General features: G+C 28.7%; 1 protein-coding gene across 4 annotated transcripts in view; it reads left to right on the top strand.

Moving 5' to 3' along the window:
* LOC142327324 (C2 domain-containing protein 5) overlaps window positions 1-18,061 on the top strand; it is a 92,428-nt gene extending 74,367 nt beyond the window's left edge. For 2 of the 4 annotated variants that reach the window (XM_075370254.1, XM_075370253.1), the window contains exons 14-19: window positions 4,321-4,423; window positions 4,549-4,623; window positions 8,190-8,389; window positions 11,235-11,360; window positions 13,054-13,200; window positions 17,515-18,060. In XM_075370254.1, the coding sequence (XP_075226369.1) occupies window positions 4,321-4,423; window positions 4,549-4,623; window positions 8,190-8,389; window positions 11,235-11,360; window positions 13,054-13,200; window positions 17,515-17,574 (711 nt within the window). In that variant the 3' untranslated portion in view covers window positions 17,575-18,060. Of the gene's footprint in view, window positions 1-4,320; window positions 4,424-4,548; window positions 4,624-8,189; window positions 8,390-11,234; window positions 11,361-13,053; window positions 13,201-17,514 lie in introns of all 4 variants that reach the window. The other 2 variants (XM_075370256.1, XM_075370255.1) reach the window with 2 other exon arrangements.
* The last annotated feature ends 4,120 nt before the right edge of the window (window positions 18,062-22,181 follow it).

The raw sequence follows: 22,181 nt of genomic DNA, 5'->3' as shown, positions 1-22,181 counted from the left end.
CTATTCTGTTAGTTTTTTAAAAGTACTCCATTCATAATAAAGTACTCCATTTCATAATTTTCTTAAGTACTTTTTATTTGTTAATTTATATTTATTTTAATATTAGATTTTTTAAGTAATAAACTTTTTTTAAACAGTATTTGAGCATTTTCCTGATCTACAATTTATTTTAAAAACTATTTAGCATATCTCTTTCTTTGTATTTATTTTATCAGAAATATATAGTTAAAAACACTTTTATATATTTTTGTGTTATATTCACATACAAGTATATAGCTATTTATAGAAATCACACTACGGCAAAATTTATACCACTGATGCTATTAAAATCACCCTGTTGGAATTTTTGGATAAGTTAAGTAACCTCAAAAAACCCGTTTTAAAACATCATTACAGGTGATGAAAAACATGGTTATACAATTACAGTTATGACATAGTAACGAGCACAATAATTGCACGAGTGGGAACATACCAAAACACCAACCAAAAAATAGTTTGTAAAATCACTTCAAAACGTAGATTAAAATTGTTTTAAACTGTTTGTAAACAATTTAAGTTAAACAATTTTAATTGACTTCATATTCTTGTTGTTTAACAGATACCAAATTCTTATTTAACACAAAGTTAGTTGTAGCTGCTGAAACAGCAGTAATTGATGAGTGCTTTACATACTCATGTGTTATTCTTCATTAATAATTTTTTTGTAAAATAAGTTACAGCTGTTATTTTCTACCTTCTCTCAACTTCTTTTTAAACTAAAATCAACTTTAAAGGCTATAATTTTAAGAAAAATCCAAGATATCAACGAAGATTGTTGTGAAACCTATGCTCTATAGCATAAAAATTCCAGGAAGCTTATCAGAAGTAAAATAAAATATCTGGAAGTTCATTAATAATGTAGAGAATATTCTGAAAGAGATAAGACTGTTAAGATGTTAATTGTTTAATAAATCTTTTTTTTTAAATAAAGTTTTCTTTATGGACTGCCCTTATACAGAGAGTAAAAACAAAAAAAAAAAAGACAAAAGACTGGCTTATCTGTAAAACAAGTAACTGACAATAATTTATGTAGTACATGGTGTGATTGGAAGGTTTTCAGACAGGTGTCGCTACTACTCAATAGGAGAGTGTAAGTTTACATGTGAGTGAAGGGAAAAGCTTGTTTTGTCCTTAAAAGGTCCTTAACAGATGGCCCCGAAATCTTTGTTCAGTAGAAAGTGGCATCCTGTTGAGCAGAGACGTGTTTTCGGTTCTCAGCAGATTATTAATTTCTTAAAATGGATGAAAAAACAAAACAATGAGTTTCGGTCAAATTTTGTTTGAAATCCAGCTTCGTACACTTATGAACTCTTAAAAAAACAGCTTTAGGGTCAGGTTTGACTCAGTTGAAAGCATCCAGACAAATATGGAGTGGGTTCTTAACACCCTTTTGAAAGAAAACTTACAGGAATGCTTGTAAAAGTGGTAACACCATTAGAGTCTGTGTTTCAGTAAGAAGGGATTACTCGTTCATCTCATCTATGTTGAGATCCATTTCAGTAACCTGTAAGTACTACCATTTTAAAATTTGTGCTCAGTCTTAAAACTTTCCAACACACCTAGTACATATGCTAAAACTGAAAGAATAGTACAAAACAAAGAGGATAATAGCATTAAGCCAGATTAAATGACAGATGCTTTAAAATATGTTTAATATTTCTTACAAAAATTCATGACTAGTTAATGAAACAAAAATTTAAAAAAAATTGCTTTAATTTAGATAGAGAATATAGTAAAAGCATGAAACACCACTGTTTACCATGAATGAAAATAAAACATAAGTTAATAGTAATGGATCAAAACATAGTAAGAGCATTATAACTTACAGCTAATGAATCTAAACATCAAGCTGTTTATTTTTTAATTGTTGAACATTCAGTGATCTGCATTTCTCATACTGCTCTCACTATGTTCAAATCCTAACAGTTGAATGAATGTGAAAGTAAATTGTATGATGAGATTTAATGTACACTGAGTGTACAGTGATCTACAGTTAGCATTTGTTTACAATATAATAAATAATGTCTGCACATTTTTGTATATTTTAAATATTGTCTGTTTACTGTGTAAGAGTTAAATTTAGAAATTTTTTTTAACAATACTTAATCAGTAACATTGCTACTGTATTTTAAAATCATTTTTATAGATTTTCAGCAGAAGTAGTACATATTTTAAATTTTACTTCAATGTAAGCTTACCAAGCCCTTTGTCTACTCTTTTTAAAAAAGTAAAACCCAAAGTAGTTCCACAATGTGGTCTGATTGCACACCACATAATAACTTTGGAATAGTGAATTGGTCTCGTATAAAGCACTGCTGTTTCTGTGTTAACAGAAACTGTTTATTAACAGTTCTGCGTTACAGAAGTTTTGTTTATTAACAAAACTATGAAAATTAACTTCACTCAATGACTTGTTTGGTTAATCAACAATAAGGATGTCTGGAAAAAATTTCTTCAGTTTTCACAGCCTTGCTGATGTGTAATGAATTAATTAATTAGTAACTTGAATTTTTTTAGGGATGGATCTTTATGTAAAATGTAACACTGGGTTTAGACAGCATGTGTAACACAGAGTTGTATAGACTTGGCTTCTCTTATTAAAACTACATTCTTTAGTAAGTGTGTTTCCACTTAATTGCCTTTTTTTTTTAAATCCTTTTTCAATGTTCTAGCTTCAAAAATTAGAATCCAAGTTTTGAGAGCATAGACTGAGAGAACAGGAGATACTGAACTAGCTAAATTTATACTGAGCAATCACAGAATTATCATCACCATTTTTGTAAATTAAGTTCTCAGCAAAAGCACGTTGTACTGGTAGTTAATGACCCTGTTGCAACTGCAGCATAGTATATATTATAACACAAAATAATTGTACTGTTCAAGAGAGACAAAATACAACAAATATGTTGTTTGATGAAATGCTGTATTATTAGATCGTTAATTTTTGGGAGGATTATCAACTTGGCTTTACCAATAGGTACTTCAGCTGTTAAGCTATTTGTGCAGTCCCTGATCAAGAAAAGAGGTTCATAAGTCCTGTCCATAAGCAGAGTTTTCTAAACTCTGATGAGTTTAGAAATACCCATGTATTTCTCATCAAAATTTAGAAAACGTGGTTGAAACACATGGTGGAGAGGGATTGCTGGATAATAGGGAAGCACAAAAAGTATTAATACAAGCACATGTTGAACCCACACATGTGAGTGCACTGTGTAGTGAACATGTCTGTTTTTCTTTATTACCTACCCTCTTTATTGACATTTTTTAATCATACATTTGCATTTTATTTATTATTGTTAGGTTTTAATTCTTTTATTTGTTTAAACACAAAGGAAAATTAGGAAAGAAGGATATTTTTTTTAATTTTGCAATTCCATCCCATCCACATAATCTGTGTCATCACTGCTTTCACTGTCATTGACAGTTTTGTTGTAAAACTTTCTATTTAGTTGTTGCTAACTCTTGTCTTATTGCGTAATATTTACATTCTAAGACATATTCAGACCAGTGATTTCAATATTCAGCCAGGAATTCAAAAAAATCTTCTTTTTTTTTTATTATATTTCGTCACCATAAGTTTTCTTCCACAACCTACTTATATACTCTTATACCTAGTTATTCTTTTTGTTCAAATCCATTCTATCAGGTTGAGTTCAGAATTGCACAAAAGTAATCTTAGTAATTTATAACCGTAATCCTCCAATATTTTGTTGAAATAATACCCTTCATAGAAGGACACATTTAACTGCATTAATTGGGGTACAGTTCAATTTTATCATATCTGCTAAACATGGAATAATTCTAATTTGTAGTCATTCTTAACACATATCTTTCAAAGTTAAGATTGTTATCTTTCTTTTCATAATTTTTTAAGATTTTGTGGGTTTACTGAAATTTTCATTTATTCAGTTTGATTTTTTTATTTTTATTTTATACATAATTTAGCCAGACCCCTGCAAAGGTCTGGCTAAGCAAGCTTTAATTTTTGATCATAACATTTTTGGATATTCTTAATTTATTTTGCTGTTCATTATTACACACATTTGCTTTGATTTTATTAAACCACTCCTTGTCCTAACCTACAGTTAGGAAATTTGACGTAATCCAAAACAAAATGGATCAAAAATATAGGAAAATACATTACATGTTTTTTTTTTAATTGTTTTTTTAGCATAGTGAAAATTTCATTCTGTTAAAAATATGATCATTTACTGTGTGTCATCATCTCATATCATTGTAAATTTTTATCTTTAGTTAATTTTTACTTAAATCTTTTTTTAGGGGTTGTATTACAAGTTGCGTCACATGACTCCTTGTGCTTTTGGTGCACTTCGCTTTAAAATAGATCTTCCAGAACAGGATGAACTTCAGATATCTGTTGTTGGTAGGTTATCCTAAATTTTTTTAATAAATATTGATTTTTGTTATTGAGTAATAATATAATTGCTTTCCTAATCTTTTAATTTCTTAACAGAGATAGTCGCATTACTGATGTTATTTTTAATGCAGGTATGGCGGTTGGTCTTGCTGAATCAGATCGTTCATTTATTCAGAAGGAAGGAAGAAGAAAGCTACCATCTACTAGTAAGGATTTTTAAAATAATTTTTTATCATAAAGATAATTTAGCTACTTGATTTTTGTTCATTTAAATATTTTTTTTACATTACAAATATAAAATATTTTAAATGTGTAATTTTATCTTAAACTTGATCCTCCTGTAATTTTATTTAAATTTGTACCTACAAACACCATTTTTAAGTTGACCTAAAACATTATAATTGTATTTAGACATTATGAGTATTTAATTTCTTAGGTAGTATTAAAATGAGAATGATTTTGTGTTCATTTTAGATACAAAAAGTTTTACTCTCGTACAATTTCTCGTAACAATTTCCTTTTTTTGTTCACCTTCTAGTTCATATGTATCTCCAAATACATCATTCTCCTAGCCTTTTTATGTATTTTATGCTGCAAAGAATAAAGAAAAACTAGCAGCAAAAGTAATATTAATATTGAAAGTGAAATAACAATAATAAATCTAACTTCAAGAAGAACACACGTATTTGTACATTTAAACAAAACATCACAATGGAACAAACCCAGTAATAGTTAATGAAAATAGTCTCATATACACCAAGTTATCAAAACTACATATTGTTGTATAGGTTTCTGTTTTAGACAGATTTGTTAAATTAGAGATAGAATTTCTTAAAATGTAAGGAATTATGAAGGAACAGTGATTTACTTTTATTTTATCCTATGGCACATTAGCTGTGGATAGTGAATCATTATCATTAAAAACAATTAGGTTAATTCTTATAGTGTCAGTGCAGTATTTTTCTGACAAATCTTAAAAAATATTTAGACCATATTTAATTTACTAATTTTTTTTATTGTTTTTTATTTCTTGAGTGGTTTTGTAATATCATCATTAGTTTATCATTGATCAACTGTAAGAAAGATTGTAAATATTAAAGATAATATTTAAAAAGTTAATATTTTAATTATTCGCTACAATAAAATTATGAATGTAAACTTGACTAAAAACATGCATATGGTTTATATAAGTTTATTTACCTCTGATTTTATTATGATTGTAATGCAAGATGTAAAGCACATGAGGTAAAAAAGATCTCAAGAGGATTTCTTTTTTATGAGAATTAATTTTGCCACTATGTAGCCTAACATTGGAGTAAACAGGTTGGGTGTTGCTTATAATACTGAAAACAACCTTGGCTGTTTCATGCAACAATTCAGCAGGCTTTTTTGCTGTTAACAGGCTTTTTTGGTTGTAAATAGGCTTGGGCTGTTGACACTTAAAAATGTATTCAATTCAATGAAGAAAGGGAACCATTTCACTGCCTATTTTTCTTAGGCCTGAAATGAAATGCTTGTTTTACCTGAGAATGTCTGTGCATTTTCAGGAATGACTTAGTTTCATATTATGTTACCTTACAGCCTTTTGATTGACACCTTACATTTATTGATGTAATAGTTTTTTTTTTTTTTTTTAATGACAATATATATAATACTTTGATTATTAAGACCGAATGATCAGGGACCCAATTTAATTGATTTATTAGTTTAGAGTTATTGGCGTTATTAGAAAAGAAACTAACTGAATTGAACAAACTTAAGTAGAATATGAACTGATAAGAACAGTGAATGAGCTATCAGTAAATGAGTATTCTAGTTCAGTTTGTTCAATTCAGTTAGTCTCTTTTCTACTATTCATATTGTTATTGAACTATGAAATTTATAAGTGAATTTATTATAATATTAATATAGTTTTTATCATTTTGAAGCCTGTAGCTTTTAAGAAACAGAGCCTTATAATAAAAGAGTTTGTAAATTTTTAAGGACACTAGACTAGAACTACTTTGTTAGATTATAAAGGAATTTCTATGGAAGTTTAATGCAGTACAGAATTTAACTTAATGGAATTATTTGTCTGTTTGTTGTTTATTTGTAATTTATTATGTTAATCATCTCATTTCCTGATAACATATAATTAAGAATTCCATGTTTTCCTTAACAAGGACCATTGTAACTTTACACAGTTCTGTAAAATATTAGTTTTATTGATTCTGTGTGAATTTTAACATCAGTTGATGTTATGTACATTAGAGAAGCAATAGGTATAAGTTATAATTACAAAGAAAAGTCAAAAATTAAAGGGAATTTAATACATCATGACCGTATTTCATCTGTTTAATAGAAGAGTTTGATTGTTAGCTGTTTGAGGCTTTGTTTAAAAGTCAATTTAAAATGAGTGTTCTTCATCAGATTCTGCCTAGAAAGAAATGCAAACATGTAGGTTTTTTTTAACTCAAAAGGAGTTAACCAGTAGAAATTATTGCTGCAATGCGGCATAATACAGAGAGTTGTTGAAAGGTAGGATTTCTCCTGTGATAAACAATGGAAGATGACCTTCCATTTCAAAAAATAAAAACATTGTTAAAGTAGATAAACAAATGATTCATATTAATCGGTGAATTAAAATTAATGAAATTGCAAGCAAATTGATCATAAGCCACGGCTCAGCATTTTCACTCAACCATGATTCTTTAAACTTTCAAAAGGTCAGTGCCAGCCAGGTTCCACACCAACTGACATACAACCAGAAAGAAAATTTCTCAGAAGCTTTTCAAATGTTATGAAGATGAAGGAAATTTTTTTTTTTTTTTGAAGCAGATAGTAACTGTTGATAGGTCATGGGTTCATAACTTGCAACTTGAGTGTAAGCAAAAAAGTTCAGTATGGAAACATTCTTTATCTCTTATGATAAAAAAAAATTCTAAATGCATCTGCAGGAAAGTTGATTATGATAATATTCTGAAATGTAGAAGTCCATTTATAACATCTATTCATTACATAACTAAAAGTGGAATAATAAATAGTAAAAACTATTGCAATCACCGATAGGAACAGTCAAGTACAAAAAAGGTTTGGTAAACTTTTAAAAGATGTAATTTTGCTTCAAAATAGTGCTTGACCTCATACAGCAACCAAAACCTTCAAAGCTACCCTTCCCTTCAAGATCTCATTTTGAACTCTTGCAATACTCACTATATATCCCTGATCTGTTCCAAATTATTTTCATCTTATTGACACACCAAAGAAGAGCTGCAAGGAAATAATTTTTATATGACAGAGGTCAAGAAAGCAGTGCAAAATTGGCTATGCACGAATCCAAAAAGTTTCTTTCAAAAAATAGATTTTGGAATAGACCAGAAAGAAAGTCAAAACCTTGTTGAAAGATGGTCTTAAGTGCACAGAAGTAAGAGGAAGTTATGTTGGAAAATAAGTGTATTTCATTTATGTAATAACAAATAAAAATAATTTTTTTTTCTAAATTTCACTCTGCTGTTTGACTTACCTTCATATTTCACATTCTTCAAATAATTAATACTGCACTAGCCACTGATTTGTTAAATGTTAATTAACAGTGTACCCTAGACTGGTATTCTATCTATGTAACATGTTACTACAGCAGGTTCATTCATTTATTGAACAAGAGTCAGCTGCCTGCATCCCCAAAAAAATTGCCTGAAAACTCAAAAACATTTTCTACTTACAGATCAATGAAATACAAATAGTACTATTTTTTTTAATTATGAAGTTATTATTTATTGTTCCTTTTTTAAAGGTGAAGGAGATATGATCTTCAGCTTAGAGGAGGATCAGTGTGAAACAGGAACTGTTACTACAAAAGTATCTACAACAACTGCAAACACTACTGCCACTGGGCTTTTTGCAACTCCTACTAGCAGTAATACTGTCAGTTCTGGTTCGACTAAACCTTCTCAGTCCCATTCACCTCTTCGTCAAAGTCGTAGATCTACTCATGTATGATATTTTGTTTTATTGTTTTTCAATTTATCTCGCTTCTGATTTTTATGATATACTTGAAAACTGTGTTAATTTTTAAAGTTTACTTTTTATTTTGTACTTACCTGCAGAGATGTACAGAATTTCATTGTATGTTGAAACTGTACCTTCTAACCCAGTCGAAACTTTAAAATCTAACTCATTTTATTTGTCCAGCTCATGGTGTCTGTGTTGACCAATGTCACTTAGTTTCAAAACAATTATTTAATATTTGAAATTTTATTAGCTTGAGACCAAAAACCAATAAATGTTCCTTCTCCAAGGACCTAGACTTGAGAGAAGTATGTAGAAATCTCTTCTGAATCCTAAAATTGATGACGGTGAAATTTAAACTCTAGCATACATAGTGTCAGAAGAGAACCAAACTGTGCATAACTTTATTATGAAAACATTTTACTGAACTTATATTTTGTATGGAAAATAAGTAGGATATTAAAAACAGATCGAACCCTTAACATTAAAAACATAAAATGTTTTTATAATGAAAGTGAAGAATCTGATTTCTTATATGGATTTTGTAGTCCAGAAATAAGAGGATTTCACCTATATTAAATAATATTTTTAAATTATATATTTTTTAATATGTAAGTTCTTGTGCTTTGTTCATAAAACATAGATGAAAATTTTGATACTTAATTAAAATGTTAAAAATGAAATAAAAGGTTATTTTTAAAATAGTTTCAAACAGTATTACTAATTCTATATCATGTTTACCTTTTTTGTGCTTTTTTAAGTATCAATTTCAAAATTTTCTCAAAGAGTTTCTAATTGGTCTTTTGGTAAAAAATATCTCTGTTGATAGTAATTGTCTTTGATTTAAATTATTTTTGTTAATATTTCATGATTGTTTATAATATATGTATACTTAGTTTTGAAATGTTTTTATTTGATAAAATTACAAAGAGAAATATTCAAGAATTGTTACAGAAATAAAAATGTATAATTAGGTGTACATTTCACTTGTTGAATAATTATTATTAATAGGTGCAAAGGAGTTAAGAAAAGTTACAATAAAAACAAAACTTAAAGCAAATATATGATATCAAAGAAATATTAACTATATAAAGACAGTAAAACAAAAAGTTCTTTCAAAACCCTAAATAAAAAAATATATGAACTTTTGAATTAGACTGTCCCAAGCAACATTATATTATTTCTTCATTAATAGTTGTATTCTTTTTATAAATTCAGTTAGAAATATATATATATTTTTTTTTTGTAATATTTATTTTGTCTTTTTATATTCATTTATTTTTTAATGGTTGTCACATAATTCAAGTGTATAAATTGATGATAAACAATTAAGATCCTGACCCTGTAGGGGAAGACACCCACCATGTGACAGTTGCAGTCACCATGCCACCCCCTCCAAACCTAGTCCTTACGAGCTTTACCAGAGGTTATTTTCAAAATCTCAGCAAAAGGCATCTATCAGTCAGGATGCCACCAATGTGAATGCCACATGTGACATTCCCATTGATATACTACTTTCCTTAAAAAACAACAAAACACATCTTAGATTAGTCTCAAATGAGACTGACTAAACAAAGTAAGGAAATGAACTGAAATGCACTATCAACCCAAAGGTAAATGAGATGAGTTCAACACGCAATTACAATAAAACAAACCAACAACAAAAACTTAGTAACTATAAAACAAACAAAAGAAGAACGCAGGAAAGCCCAGGCAGCATCCTAAATGCCCTTGGAAATCCTTTCTTTTGCCAAATAGTGTATAAAATTCTCATCTATTATCCATTCGACCTGGTTTTGCCAATTGAGATGGAGATCCAGTGCCGAGCCGACAGATAGTCTTTGTGTATATCAACTCATACTTTGAACATATGTACAGAACATAATATACATCGTCCAATTGTCCACACATTCCTGAGCCCACCAGGCTGAACTTTTGCAGCATGACCCAGAAAGCACCATGCCCAAAAGATATTGCATCACATACTTATTCAGGTGTACCCAAGAGGCTAACATCAAGAAAGAGACCATGCGTATAACGCCCGCTCTCTGCTTCATCCCACCTGGCCTGCCACAAAGCATTATCATGTTGTTCAATTTCCTAAACTTTGTCAGAAGTTAATCCACCTAACACTGTTGTCACTCTGACTTAATCAAGCCTTTTGATTTCATGCCATCAATCACCAAGATCGCCTCATGAAATTGTATAGTAGCCACCCACTTCCATTAAAATTATAAGGCATTGAGCCCTCAAAATATGTCCCGACAGCTTTTAAACTTTAGCCTATCCATCCAACAGTTATTAGGATTTGAGAAATTGGCAACCATAAATTTGCTTTTTTTCTTTTTTCAAATAACTGTATATCTGTTGTGTTTGACTTATTTCATTTCTATTTCATAAAAATCACTACAGCTAATCTACAGTTTTATGGGCATAACTCTACCCTATACTACAAACAAACTACTAAGACACAAACCTACTTTTTGCACGGTCAAGTTAAAATAATTGCCATTTAAATATTATTCAAATTATATTATGTACAACTTTAAATATAAATTTTATTAAAGTTTGTAATTATTATTAATCTCATAGAGGAAAACTGTTTGATATGCATCAGTATGTGATATTCTTCATGGTAGTATCTGTCATTTGACTGATTTGATGTGTTTATTTTTTCACAACTAGCTTTTGTATTTTCAAGTCTTTGTATTCTGTATAGTTTTTACCTACATTCATCGTAATATAGTAACAGATGGTAAATATTAAAGTTTAAAATATGTTTTATTGGCATACTTTTTTGGTGTTAAGTTATATGAATTTTTGTTTTCAGACTCCACCCAAAGAAAGGTATGGTGTAGATTTAACACCATTGTCTTATGTTCCTGGAGGAAGAATTGAAAAATATCTTGGTAACTTGAATTTCTTCTTCATAAGGGAAAGTACTTGTATTAGAGAGGTAATTGATTAATTTATTTTTAATTTTATTATAAAACATAATAAAATTATTATTTTATAACAAAACAAAGTATCAACAAAGAAGGGTATATTTTACACGTAATTTTTCCCCTTTCTTTCTTTATTTGAATCATCCACCTAAAAATTTTCAAGGATTCTTGTTCGTGATTTAAGTTATGTACCTGATTTTTGTAAACTTTGTAACCATTATAAATTTTGACTAAAGTAGGCTCATAGGGCTTAATTAAGTTGGTTACTTTATTTGTATTTTATACTTTTTATTTTATAAATTTTGTATTACGTCGACGGACAATTTTAAAGTGCAAGGTTAAATGGATTTATTCAGAGAAGACTGATTGTGGATAATCACGGCATGATTCATTTCTTATCGCACATTCTTGCTAAAAATAAAATTTTATCATAGTATATCAAACTTTTCCCACAGAAAGTGTTACGTTTCACATTGATGTACACGCATTCACATTGACTGAGTAATTCTCAGGAATGGTGGTGGGGGTTAGACGTGGAGACCATCAAAAGACACAGTTTGTGTTCGGATTCATCGGTGTGAGCTTGAGTGCAGTGACTTTGTTCAGGAGGTTTGCAATTTATGTTTTATTCTGGATACAGGTATGAAAAACTTTTATTAAAGGCCTCTCCACAAAAATACTTCAAAGGATCCATTACAATATTACTTATCTGTCAACTATATAATAAGGAACTATTAAAAATGTTACTTCTTATAATGATAAATTATGTTCAAAATTATAACTAGAATTAATTTTGGATTGGCCAATTCCATATTAGTATAAGTATTAATAAGATAATTTGTTAAATTGGAAATGTTCAAGTAGATAAATAATAAGGGAATTTCAAGTAGAAGTCAAATGTGTTTTTTATTTTTTATTTTTTTTTATATATATAAATGGTTTGTTTCATAACAAATAAATAATGTATAATTACTCATTGCTGTTAGTAGCACTTTTTGATGTGTTGACTTGCTATAACTGGTTTTATATTATCTTAGGATATAAACTTATCAAGCAGCATAGTCTTAGCACATTTTTTTGCAAATCCCAGCATTAGTAAATTCATTTTTTTTTTAAACAAATTCTTTAAAAAATTTTATTTTTGTAAAAAATTTTAATTGGTGTGGTATAGAAGCTTACAAAATGTCACCCAAACAGGGACCAGAAGCTTACAACTTTCTATATTTTCTGCCAAGTACTTCTCTTAGTTTATCTTTATTTATCTTTTGAACTTCGTATGTGCAACAATACTTCCATTAGTTAGTATACCTCCAATTTTATTTTGATTGTCCATTTTTGTTTAACCTCCAGAAGTAGTTCATGATTTGTATGCCTTGATGATTAATACTGCACTAGTAGATTTGTAGTTTTCACCTACTAGCTTGTCTGTTTGAAACTTATTTCTCTCGTATCTCTGTTCCACAACCTCCTTACATTTTCTCCTCGTCTGTACATACTCTTCAATTTCCTTCGCCAACTTTTAGCATCCTTTCCAATATTTCCATCATCCATAATCACTACCATTCTCTTGCAAGGGTTTGTCCTTCTTCATATCTTTGAATTAATAGTTATTAAAAATTGTATTGCAGCTTATAAATTTTTCAAAAGTACGTCAACTTTTATTATACATAAAAGTTTTAATTAGTTTCTTTCCTTTTTTTACAGAGTGGTGGATTAAGTGGATTTGTGCATAGTTTTGTTAGTGAAGTTCTAGCTATTGTTCGAGCTCATGTTACAGCCCTTGGTGGTAATGCTATGGTTGCTTACTTTATGACTGACTGTATACTGCTTAATAATCCTCATAAAAATCATGTATGTGTTGATTTATTAACTATTATTATATGTTTATGCTATACATCTAACTGGTCAGTTGGTTTAGAATTTAAGTTCTCATTAAGATTTAAGCACAATAAAAACACCAAAGCATTTTTCACCCAGAATAAACAAAAAATTTCATTCAGTTGTTTGTAAACTCAATCCCCACCACGGGTTTGGTATTATTTTATAATTTGTCTTATCATTATTAAAATATAAAATGCAAGCAAGGAATCCATCTATTATAATAGGATAAATAAAATTAGTTGCTTGATTTTTTGTATTGTTACTTCTGAAAGCAAGTATGTGCTGATTGGGTATGATCCATTTGATATCAGCCTAATAATGAAGTGAGTTGATGGGTTTAAGAAGCACTGTAGAGTTGAGAATTGTTTTCAATCGATACAGCACTGTAATTAAGCATTATATCACTTCTGTTGTGAATTGCCAAATGCATTTTTTTTAGATTTATTAGTAGGAGAAAACAATTATGTTGAACCTTATTACAAGAATTCTTTATTTCCCATTTGCTTTTCAAGATTAATTATTACAAAAACACAACAAGCAGATTTCATCATATTAAGCAACTGCGTACTATCTCTCAGGTTGACAGTGTTTACTTGAATTTACTAGTCTGTTCAAAATTTAACTAAACTTTTTGAATTGTTTGGTTACAGAGAATTTTATCACTACGCAGTGGAAAGCAAAATGTAACAACATATCCCATTAACAGATACTGTATATGTTATACACTTCATATACTGTTACTTAGTAAGTAATAGTTATTGACATTTGGACATTTGCTGTTTTTACAGTAAAAGATCTGCTTATGGAATGTAGTAAAGTAGAATTTTGTGTGAAACTTAAAAAAAGTGAACAAAAAGAAAAGGTACCTGTGAATTGTTAATTCGAGTATACAATAAGAAGAGTCTTAGTCTTGTATGGGTGGTTTATACAATTTAAAAATGGACATATGACTTGGTTTAAAATGCCCCTTGAGAAGTTCATCAACATTTACAGTCACTTTCATGAAACTAAAGTCAGAAGTGTTCTATATTTTCATTACCATTTAATTGTATGAGATTAGCAGACAAGTCCAACATTTCAATTGGCTCATGCCATTATATTTTAATTGAAAAATTGGGAATGTATTGAATTGCCTTATCATTAGCTAAATACATGTCCTTATTAATGTCAAAAGACAAAAAAGATTGTAATGTCATTACAGATATAAAAAAAAAACCATGCTAGTGATAACAAAACTTTCTTAAATAATATCATAACTTATAATGAAACAATGATTTATGGTGCAATATTTACACTAAAGTTCAACAAGGTCATAAAAATAAAGTTACGTTCAATCAAATATCAAGACCGTACTGAGAGTTTTTTTAATAGTAAAAGTATTCCTGCAAATTTTTCCCTTTAAGACAGAATGTAAAATAGTATTACTACCTTAATTTTTTTTTAAATGCCACAAAAAATATCAACAGATAAGAGACCCATACTTTTGTACTCCAAATCAGACTATTCTTCCATGACAATGATCCTTGCATTCCCCATGTTTATTTCTATTTGTTGAAAAAACTTGAATGACTATTCTTCCACAGTCCTGTACTCTGCCAATATGGGGCCTCAACAGATTTTTTTCTATCTCAAATCAACTTAAAAAGGCGAAATATTTGACACAGTTATAAGAAGGTTAAAATTTGCACACAGCACTGTAGACAGCTCCAATTAAGGCTTTTTACAGCTGCTTCCTAAAGCAAAAAATCCATTGGAGTAAGGAGATCAGTAAAGGAAGGAACAATTTCAAGGATCACAAGCACCAACAGTTACCAGGTGAACACTAAAAATTTATACAGCCAGAGTTCAACTATTTTTTTTTAATAACCCTCTTATGGCTTTTTGTTGATAAAACCTGCATCTGCTCCACAGACTGTTTGTTGTCTTGATTACAGAATCAAATACTTTAAGAAAGTACTTAAAGAAGTATCTTCCTTCCTGCATTGTATCAGAAGGGTTGTAGCACTCATTACTGACTTGCTGCCTTGGTCTGTTACTTCGGTTGGGTTTATATTATTCTAAATAACTTATTGTTCACTAGTTCATTCACATAAATAAAAAGCCTTACTTCATTATCATAAGAATTATTTATTATTATAATTCAATATATATATATATATAATTATTTATTAAAGTAATCATATATTTGTAACACAATGTGATATTTGTAACACAATGAGTCTTCAAAGGATGGACAGAGACTTTGAATAGGTGCTAATGGAATAAAACCAGGTCCACATGATTTTGTAAAATAATTCAATTACAAGGTATTACATTCACAAGGTATTCCAAAATACAGAGTGTGATCCCAAATCATACATTTTATGATTTGTCAGGTAAATTTTTTGTCAGGAGCTATTTTTGTGAGAATATGTTAAAAACTACAGTAACTATTAAAAAGATGTTTCAAGTTGTATCAACAAGTTATTCATGATATAAAAAGTAGATATAATTTCATAAACTCCATATTAATAATTACAACATAAGGTTATAAACTACACCATGATTTTAGTTGTTTTTTAGGGGTTATAAAAGTGTGTTCCCTTTTCAGATGCCATGTTTGTCTATTTTGATAAATACTGTCACCTCGTTGCAACAGATGGTTATGATTATCATAGTTATTTTAGTTATTTGAATGATCTAGTTTATTCTTAGAGTATTGCTTATTATTATAATAAAATTGTTTGATCGATAGTCTAGGTAGTGGTTTCCCGGTAACAAAATGTCTTTCGATGTTCAACCTTTGTTGTCTCATCTGGATTTGTTGATACCCAGAATGGCATGAATCATGTTTTTTTAACTTTCCTTTGGTTATTTTTTTCTTTATTACATCACCAACACATGATGATATGTATGATTGAGCTCTACCAATTTTTCTCTGTGACTGATTCTTAGATAAACAATAAGTATTAATTTCAGACTTATTACTTTCTAATTTAGAATCATTAATTTTGTCCATATGGATGAGTATACTGTGTTTCCTAGCATAAATTTTACATCGATTTTTTGAATAACATTGATTAATGGAATTGCCTTTCCGCAGAAAATTAGAACAACAATTATTATCTCCCAAAAAGGCTAAGATCATCAATTGACAAATTTAAAAATTCTTTACACTGGTATAAATAATGATTTGAGTTACAGAATAAACATTGATTAAAGTTAAATTTTGAATAATAAATAACATTATTTTCTTTATAGATAGATAATAACATAATTAGAAATTACAAATAAGTTATATACATGAATATAATGTATAATATAAATGTGAAATACAAATATGTAAATTAAATTATAAAATTTTTATGAGTATGTCACATCATAAGAATATAAATCAAATGAAATTACAATGGCATAGTATGAAAATGATTAAATCAGCTCTGTATACATCTTATAATTAAAAATAGAAGTTAATGGCAAACATTTAATAAATCTAACTAAATGTGCTTTCATCTTCTCTGTAGGATATGGTGAATTTATTTCTGATGGTGATAATTTTAATGGCAATAACTTATTAATTTGCATTAATATTCCAAAATCCATAATTCTGTAGGTTTTTCGTAAAGTCAAATCATTTGATTTTGTTCTTAGAAACCATCTTCAGCATGCAGAATGTGTACATGCAACTTTTATTATTCCATAAGATGTGACAGTTAAAATAACAGTTCTTGGAATTTCAGGAAAGACAAGGCAAATATTGAAATTAAAACTATTTGTTCACATGCATTTTTTAACTACATATGTTTTAACATAGTTATTTACAATTTATAATGTGTAGGATGCAATGCCTTCCATCCCTCTTTTAATACTGAAATCTACAAATTTCATGTTTTTAAGTGCCTATCACCGGATGATATCCAATTCTTAGTACAGAAATCATTTCTCGGTTCATAAAAAATATTCTTACAAGCAGTTTTATAAAAATCTTATTAATATCTTTTTACATAATCAGTAGTACCAAAATATATGATTTAACAATATTTTATAAAAATTACTTAACATTAAAATATCTTATATTCTTGAATATAAGAGATCACAAAAATTAGTTACATCCATAACATTACTGTGTTTAACTCAAATAACTTACAGTAAATTAAAAAGAAACTATTAACCATAGAATTTTTTGTTTGTTTTTGAAATATTGTAATAACTGTTTCTCTAGATTACAATCTGAATGTGTTGGTGTAAATAAATTTAATTAAATTTTGAACATAAGTACTAAACTGTTGTGTTACATCTTTTCAGGGACAATGTCTTGTAAATGTTGGTGGAGATGCAGTATTTATCTCTTATCATGAAGACTGAAATAAAATTATTAAGAATATAAAAAACTAATGAACTGTTTTAATTTCTTCAATCATGTATAATATTTATCTGTACATATATTCTTCACATGTATTTAATTACTTTGTGCCATAAATACAGTTACCGTTAATGAAAATAGTACAACTGATTCAGGTAAAATAACACAGTTTTAAACATTTTTTTACTGGTTTAAAAGCTGAATAAATGAAATTTTTAGAATAACAGTCTACAATTGTAAAAAAATATAATACATTTCCTCCTGAGTGAAATGTGAAATTTGATATAAATATAGAATTCGAGCTTGCCATTTGAATGTTTTTTTGTTTATTTATTTTTTTAAATTATTAGTTAATAAATTTTGAATTAAATTTTAATTTGTCATGACATATTATTTGCCAAGTATAATTAAATAATTTATTTCTTTATTATTGTGATCTCCTTTCACTTTGTATTAAAATAATTTTATCTATCAATTTTTAATGTTTTATTTTTTAAATATGTACATACATCTCAATGAGTTATTCCATAATTTTGTTAAAACCTTTTGTCATATTATTAATAATGTTAAACAGTTTATGCTGCTTAGATTTACTTGTTCATGTAACTAGTCAGCATACCTTTGTATACCTTGGTGTAATTGATTATAGAAGTTTTTTAGCTATAGAAGTTTATAGTTGTAGTAGTTGCTAACTTAATTTTAATTCAGTGTATAAATGAGGCTGGAGTAAAACAGAAAAATAAAAAAATTTAACACTGAAATAATTGAAAACTGAATTCTGTAGAATGTTGAGACTACGATGTTATGAGAAAATGATTAGTATTATCACATTGATTTTAGGTTGCGGAAAACATTAACATTTCAGTAAGATACCAATATATTTTACAAATCAGGAACATAATTTTGTATGTTTTATTACATAGTGAAAATATTATACAGAATTCTAGAACAAGAGATAAATTATTCTTTAATGTGAAATAATTGAAGAGCATGCGGTTAACAGTGTTTTTTCTAATCTTTTAAATTATTTAAACACATATATATATATATATATATTTATGTAGCCTATGACATTCAGTAATGTAAGGATTCCAACGCATGGTCATGCATCTAAATCTGTTCAACTGTTGAGCTGCTACAGTGAAGCAAATGTACATATATAAACAATAACAATTGCACTCCTTTTTGGGCAGTCGTATAAAAGCGCTAGTTACATGAATAAAATTGATCATTTGAGCTATCAGATGAATGAGTCATTTTTTAATAATTCGTTTATCAACACTTCAAAATGAACAATTTGGAAACCTCATATCTCATACGTGAGATACAATACTCAATAAAAGAAAGGATTATCAGTTAATATTTAGCAATAAAGAACATGCTTACACAGTCGGACATATTGCCGTGAAAAAATTCATAAGATATTTTCTTAAATGTTTATAAACAATAAATAGCAATTATAAAATAAATTAAAAAATTTTACTACAATAATTCATTCATTCAATAGCATAGCATATCTTAAAACACAACTATTTTCAATACAAATAAATCAATACTGAAAGTACTATTACTTATCCATTTAGAATCGTATGTAACGTAACGTAAGGATTCCAATGCAGGGTCATACATCTAAATCAGTTCAGCTAGCCATTGAGCTGCTACAGTGGAACCAACATGCACACCCCAAAAACATTACACTCCTTTTTAGGCACTCTTGTAAAAAGATAAATTTCAAGAAAAGTGAAGCATATAATTGCAAAACGTCATCATTGACAACTTTTTGATTGATATTTAAGATATAAGAAGACATGTCATGTGTATGAAGTACTTTGTTTCATTATGCATAAAAATAGAATTCCAGAAAAGGTGTTGATGACTTCATTATCACTATCATTCAATAAAGGAGCTGATGCTAGAAGATTGCTGTTATTGTAGGGTATAAAAAAAAGTTTATAGAAAATTTCACATGTTAGTTTAAATGATAAAAAAATTGACCAAATCATGATTTCCTAATGTTGATAAACAGGCACATTTTGTACCTGTTTACAAATAAACTTCAATGACAAACTTTGTATATGATTATCAAACTGAAATTGGTTTAGTGTACTGCTAATTCCATATTCCATACTTTAATCAGCCAAAGGCTACCATATCATTTCTATCAAACTATGATAAAAGTCAGACAATAGGGCACAACATTGACTAGAGTTCATACCATTTTGTAAAATACATAAAAACTTTATGTGTAACTTGAACTTTTTTTTTTATCTCAGAGTGAAAGCTAGTTTAGGGCATAAATAATTTTTTTTAACTTTCACAATTAGATGTAGTAACTGTACTCAATTTTTGAAAGCTATGTCATGGTATCAAGATTTCTAACTTTTTCATTAGAACTTTATCTAAAACTAATCTTTTGTTAAAAAAAAAAAATCATTAGTGTACTTTGTTGGGTGGTCAGGGTAATAAGAAGGTCAGTCAAATCTAAATCTGACTTTCCTCTAAATGACTTTTGTATGAACATGAGTAGGCTGATGTAGATGGATATTGTAGTAGTGATGGTGAAGGGGATGGATGCGCCAGCCGCCTCCGCATTCACATCTGTCTGATCAGTAATTTCATTTCAGCAAGAGGTTCCATTGCACAACATACTATCATTAAGTTTCTCGTGAATGAGTGCATCAAATTTTCCAGAATTTTGAATAGGCTGCATGCACAGTTTGGAGATGTGACATCATATACCCAAGTGTATGACTACGCCAGAAAATTTGTAGGAAGGCGTGAAAAGTAGATATAAATAGTTAGGCTAAAAAAACCTGTCTTGATAGGCTTGTTCTAGGACAAGTTTGACAGATAACAACATTCCATTACTCCTTGATCTAATTGAAGACAATCAGCACCTTTTGGTGATGAAATTGCTTTTGCTTTGAAAGAGGGTTTCAGTCATGGAAGTGCCCACTCCATTATCACCAAGCAACTTCTTCAAAGTTTGTGCTGGGTGGGTACCAGAACTTTTGACCTAAAATCAGTAACAAGGCTGCTAGAAATCTGCCAAAGACTCCTCCTAAATTGATTTTAAAGAAAGGGAAGTAAGTAATTCTTTGCATTGAATAGTAGCCACATGTGATTAAACATGAGTCCATCACTACACTCCCAATTTGAAATCAACAAGTATGGAGTAGCATAGGAGTGGAGAGCCTTGTGTTGTTAAGGTAAAAATAAGTATCAGCTGGAAAAGTCCTCATAGCAGTCTTTTTGACTGCAAAGACATAGTCCTCATTGTTAAATGCTGCTTACTACTGGCAGCTCTTGTCCAAATGAAAGCCCCAGACACAAACAAAAAGCACTATCAGCCAATCAGAGAAATGATTCTCCTTCACTCGGGATAATCTGGACAAAATTTGCTTGGAAACAATACAGTTTTATTCCTCTGCAATTGTTTTTTATTCAATCATTGATTCAGGCATGGGGAAGTAGAGGATTATGCAGAATTGGCTCATGGCATGCCCTAAAAATGTTTTTGAATCAGGAGAATCCACAAGCTTACCCCCATGTTTAAAAAAATATGTAGAACTTCAGGAAGACTACATAGGAAAGAAATAAAATGTTTTGTATTTTTATACTGTATAAAAGTTAGCAACAAAAGTCCAGTTTCTATTTTGAATGACCCTTATGTTTTGTAATTTATTTTAGTACCCTTTACGATATCATTTTGTACAAATGCATCAACAATAATTTCAACTTTTAAGATTATATTTGATGATTCTGTTGTGTTTGAATTGTAATACATATTTATACTATTCTGAAAATATGAATAATATTATTTTTACTATAAAAAATGCGAGTTAATATTTCTTTATTCTGAAAATAGATACAAAACAGCCACTAGGATCTATAAGGCTTAAAAGCAGGAACAGCTGCTGCCAGGTTTCTTGCTAGAAATAAATCTGTTGGATACTTATGAAATTATTTTTTTTAGATTTCCTGTATTAATTTTTTAAATTTTATTTCCTTTTTGTTATACCCCTTAATTATTCAATTTATGAAAAAATTGTTATACATTTTTTTGATTACAAATCACATAAATAGTCTCAGCAAGTGAGTTGATTTGGAAGAGTTATAATTTTAAACGCACGGTAGAAAGGTAATGGAAATTTTATACTTTATGTCCACCGTGTAACTGTTATAAGACATTGCACTTATTATTGGTTGTGTATATTATACTACATCAAATTTTAGCTGTTCAACTCTAAGATCCTACATGATAAATTCTAAACTTTCTGCTTGACTGATTATTGCTGCTACAGTCTTGTGTTCAACTTCTTTACTAAGATAATTTTTTTTTATATAATATTTTATAATATTTTTTATTTATTTATTAGTTAATTTATAACTGTTGCAGATAAATTTTGACTTACCCTTATTGAATTTAATATTAACTGCAATTACTTTTTAGATAACAAAAAGAAAAATTTTTAATGTTGAAATTTTGTTGTATACAACAATTTGTTTATCTGAACAATCATAATAAAATATAACAATGATAACTAATTCCATTTTTTATCAAACAAAACTCAGATTTTAACCAGTTGACAATATGTTTTCATTTTAT

The sequence above is a fragment of the Lycorma delicatula genome, chromosome 7 (assembly GCF_047948215.1).
Source record: "Lycorma delicatula isolate Av1 chromosome 7, ASM4794821v1, whole genome shotgun sequence".
NCBI lineage: Eukaryota > Metazoa > Arthropoda > Insecta > Hemiptera > Fulgoridae > Lycorma > Lycorma delicatula.
Note: the sequence above shows the minus strand (reverse complement) of the source record. Positions and strands in the feature narration are given on the sequence as shown.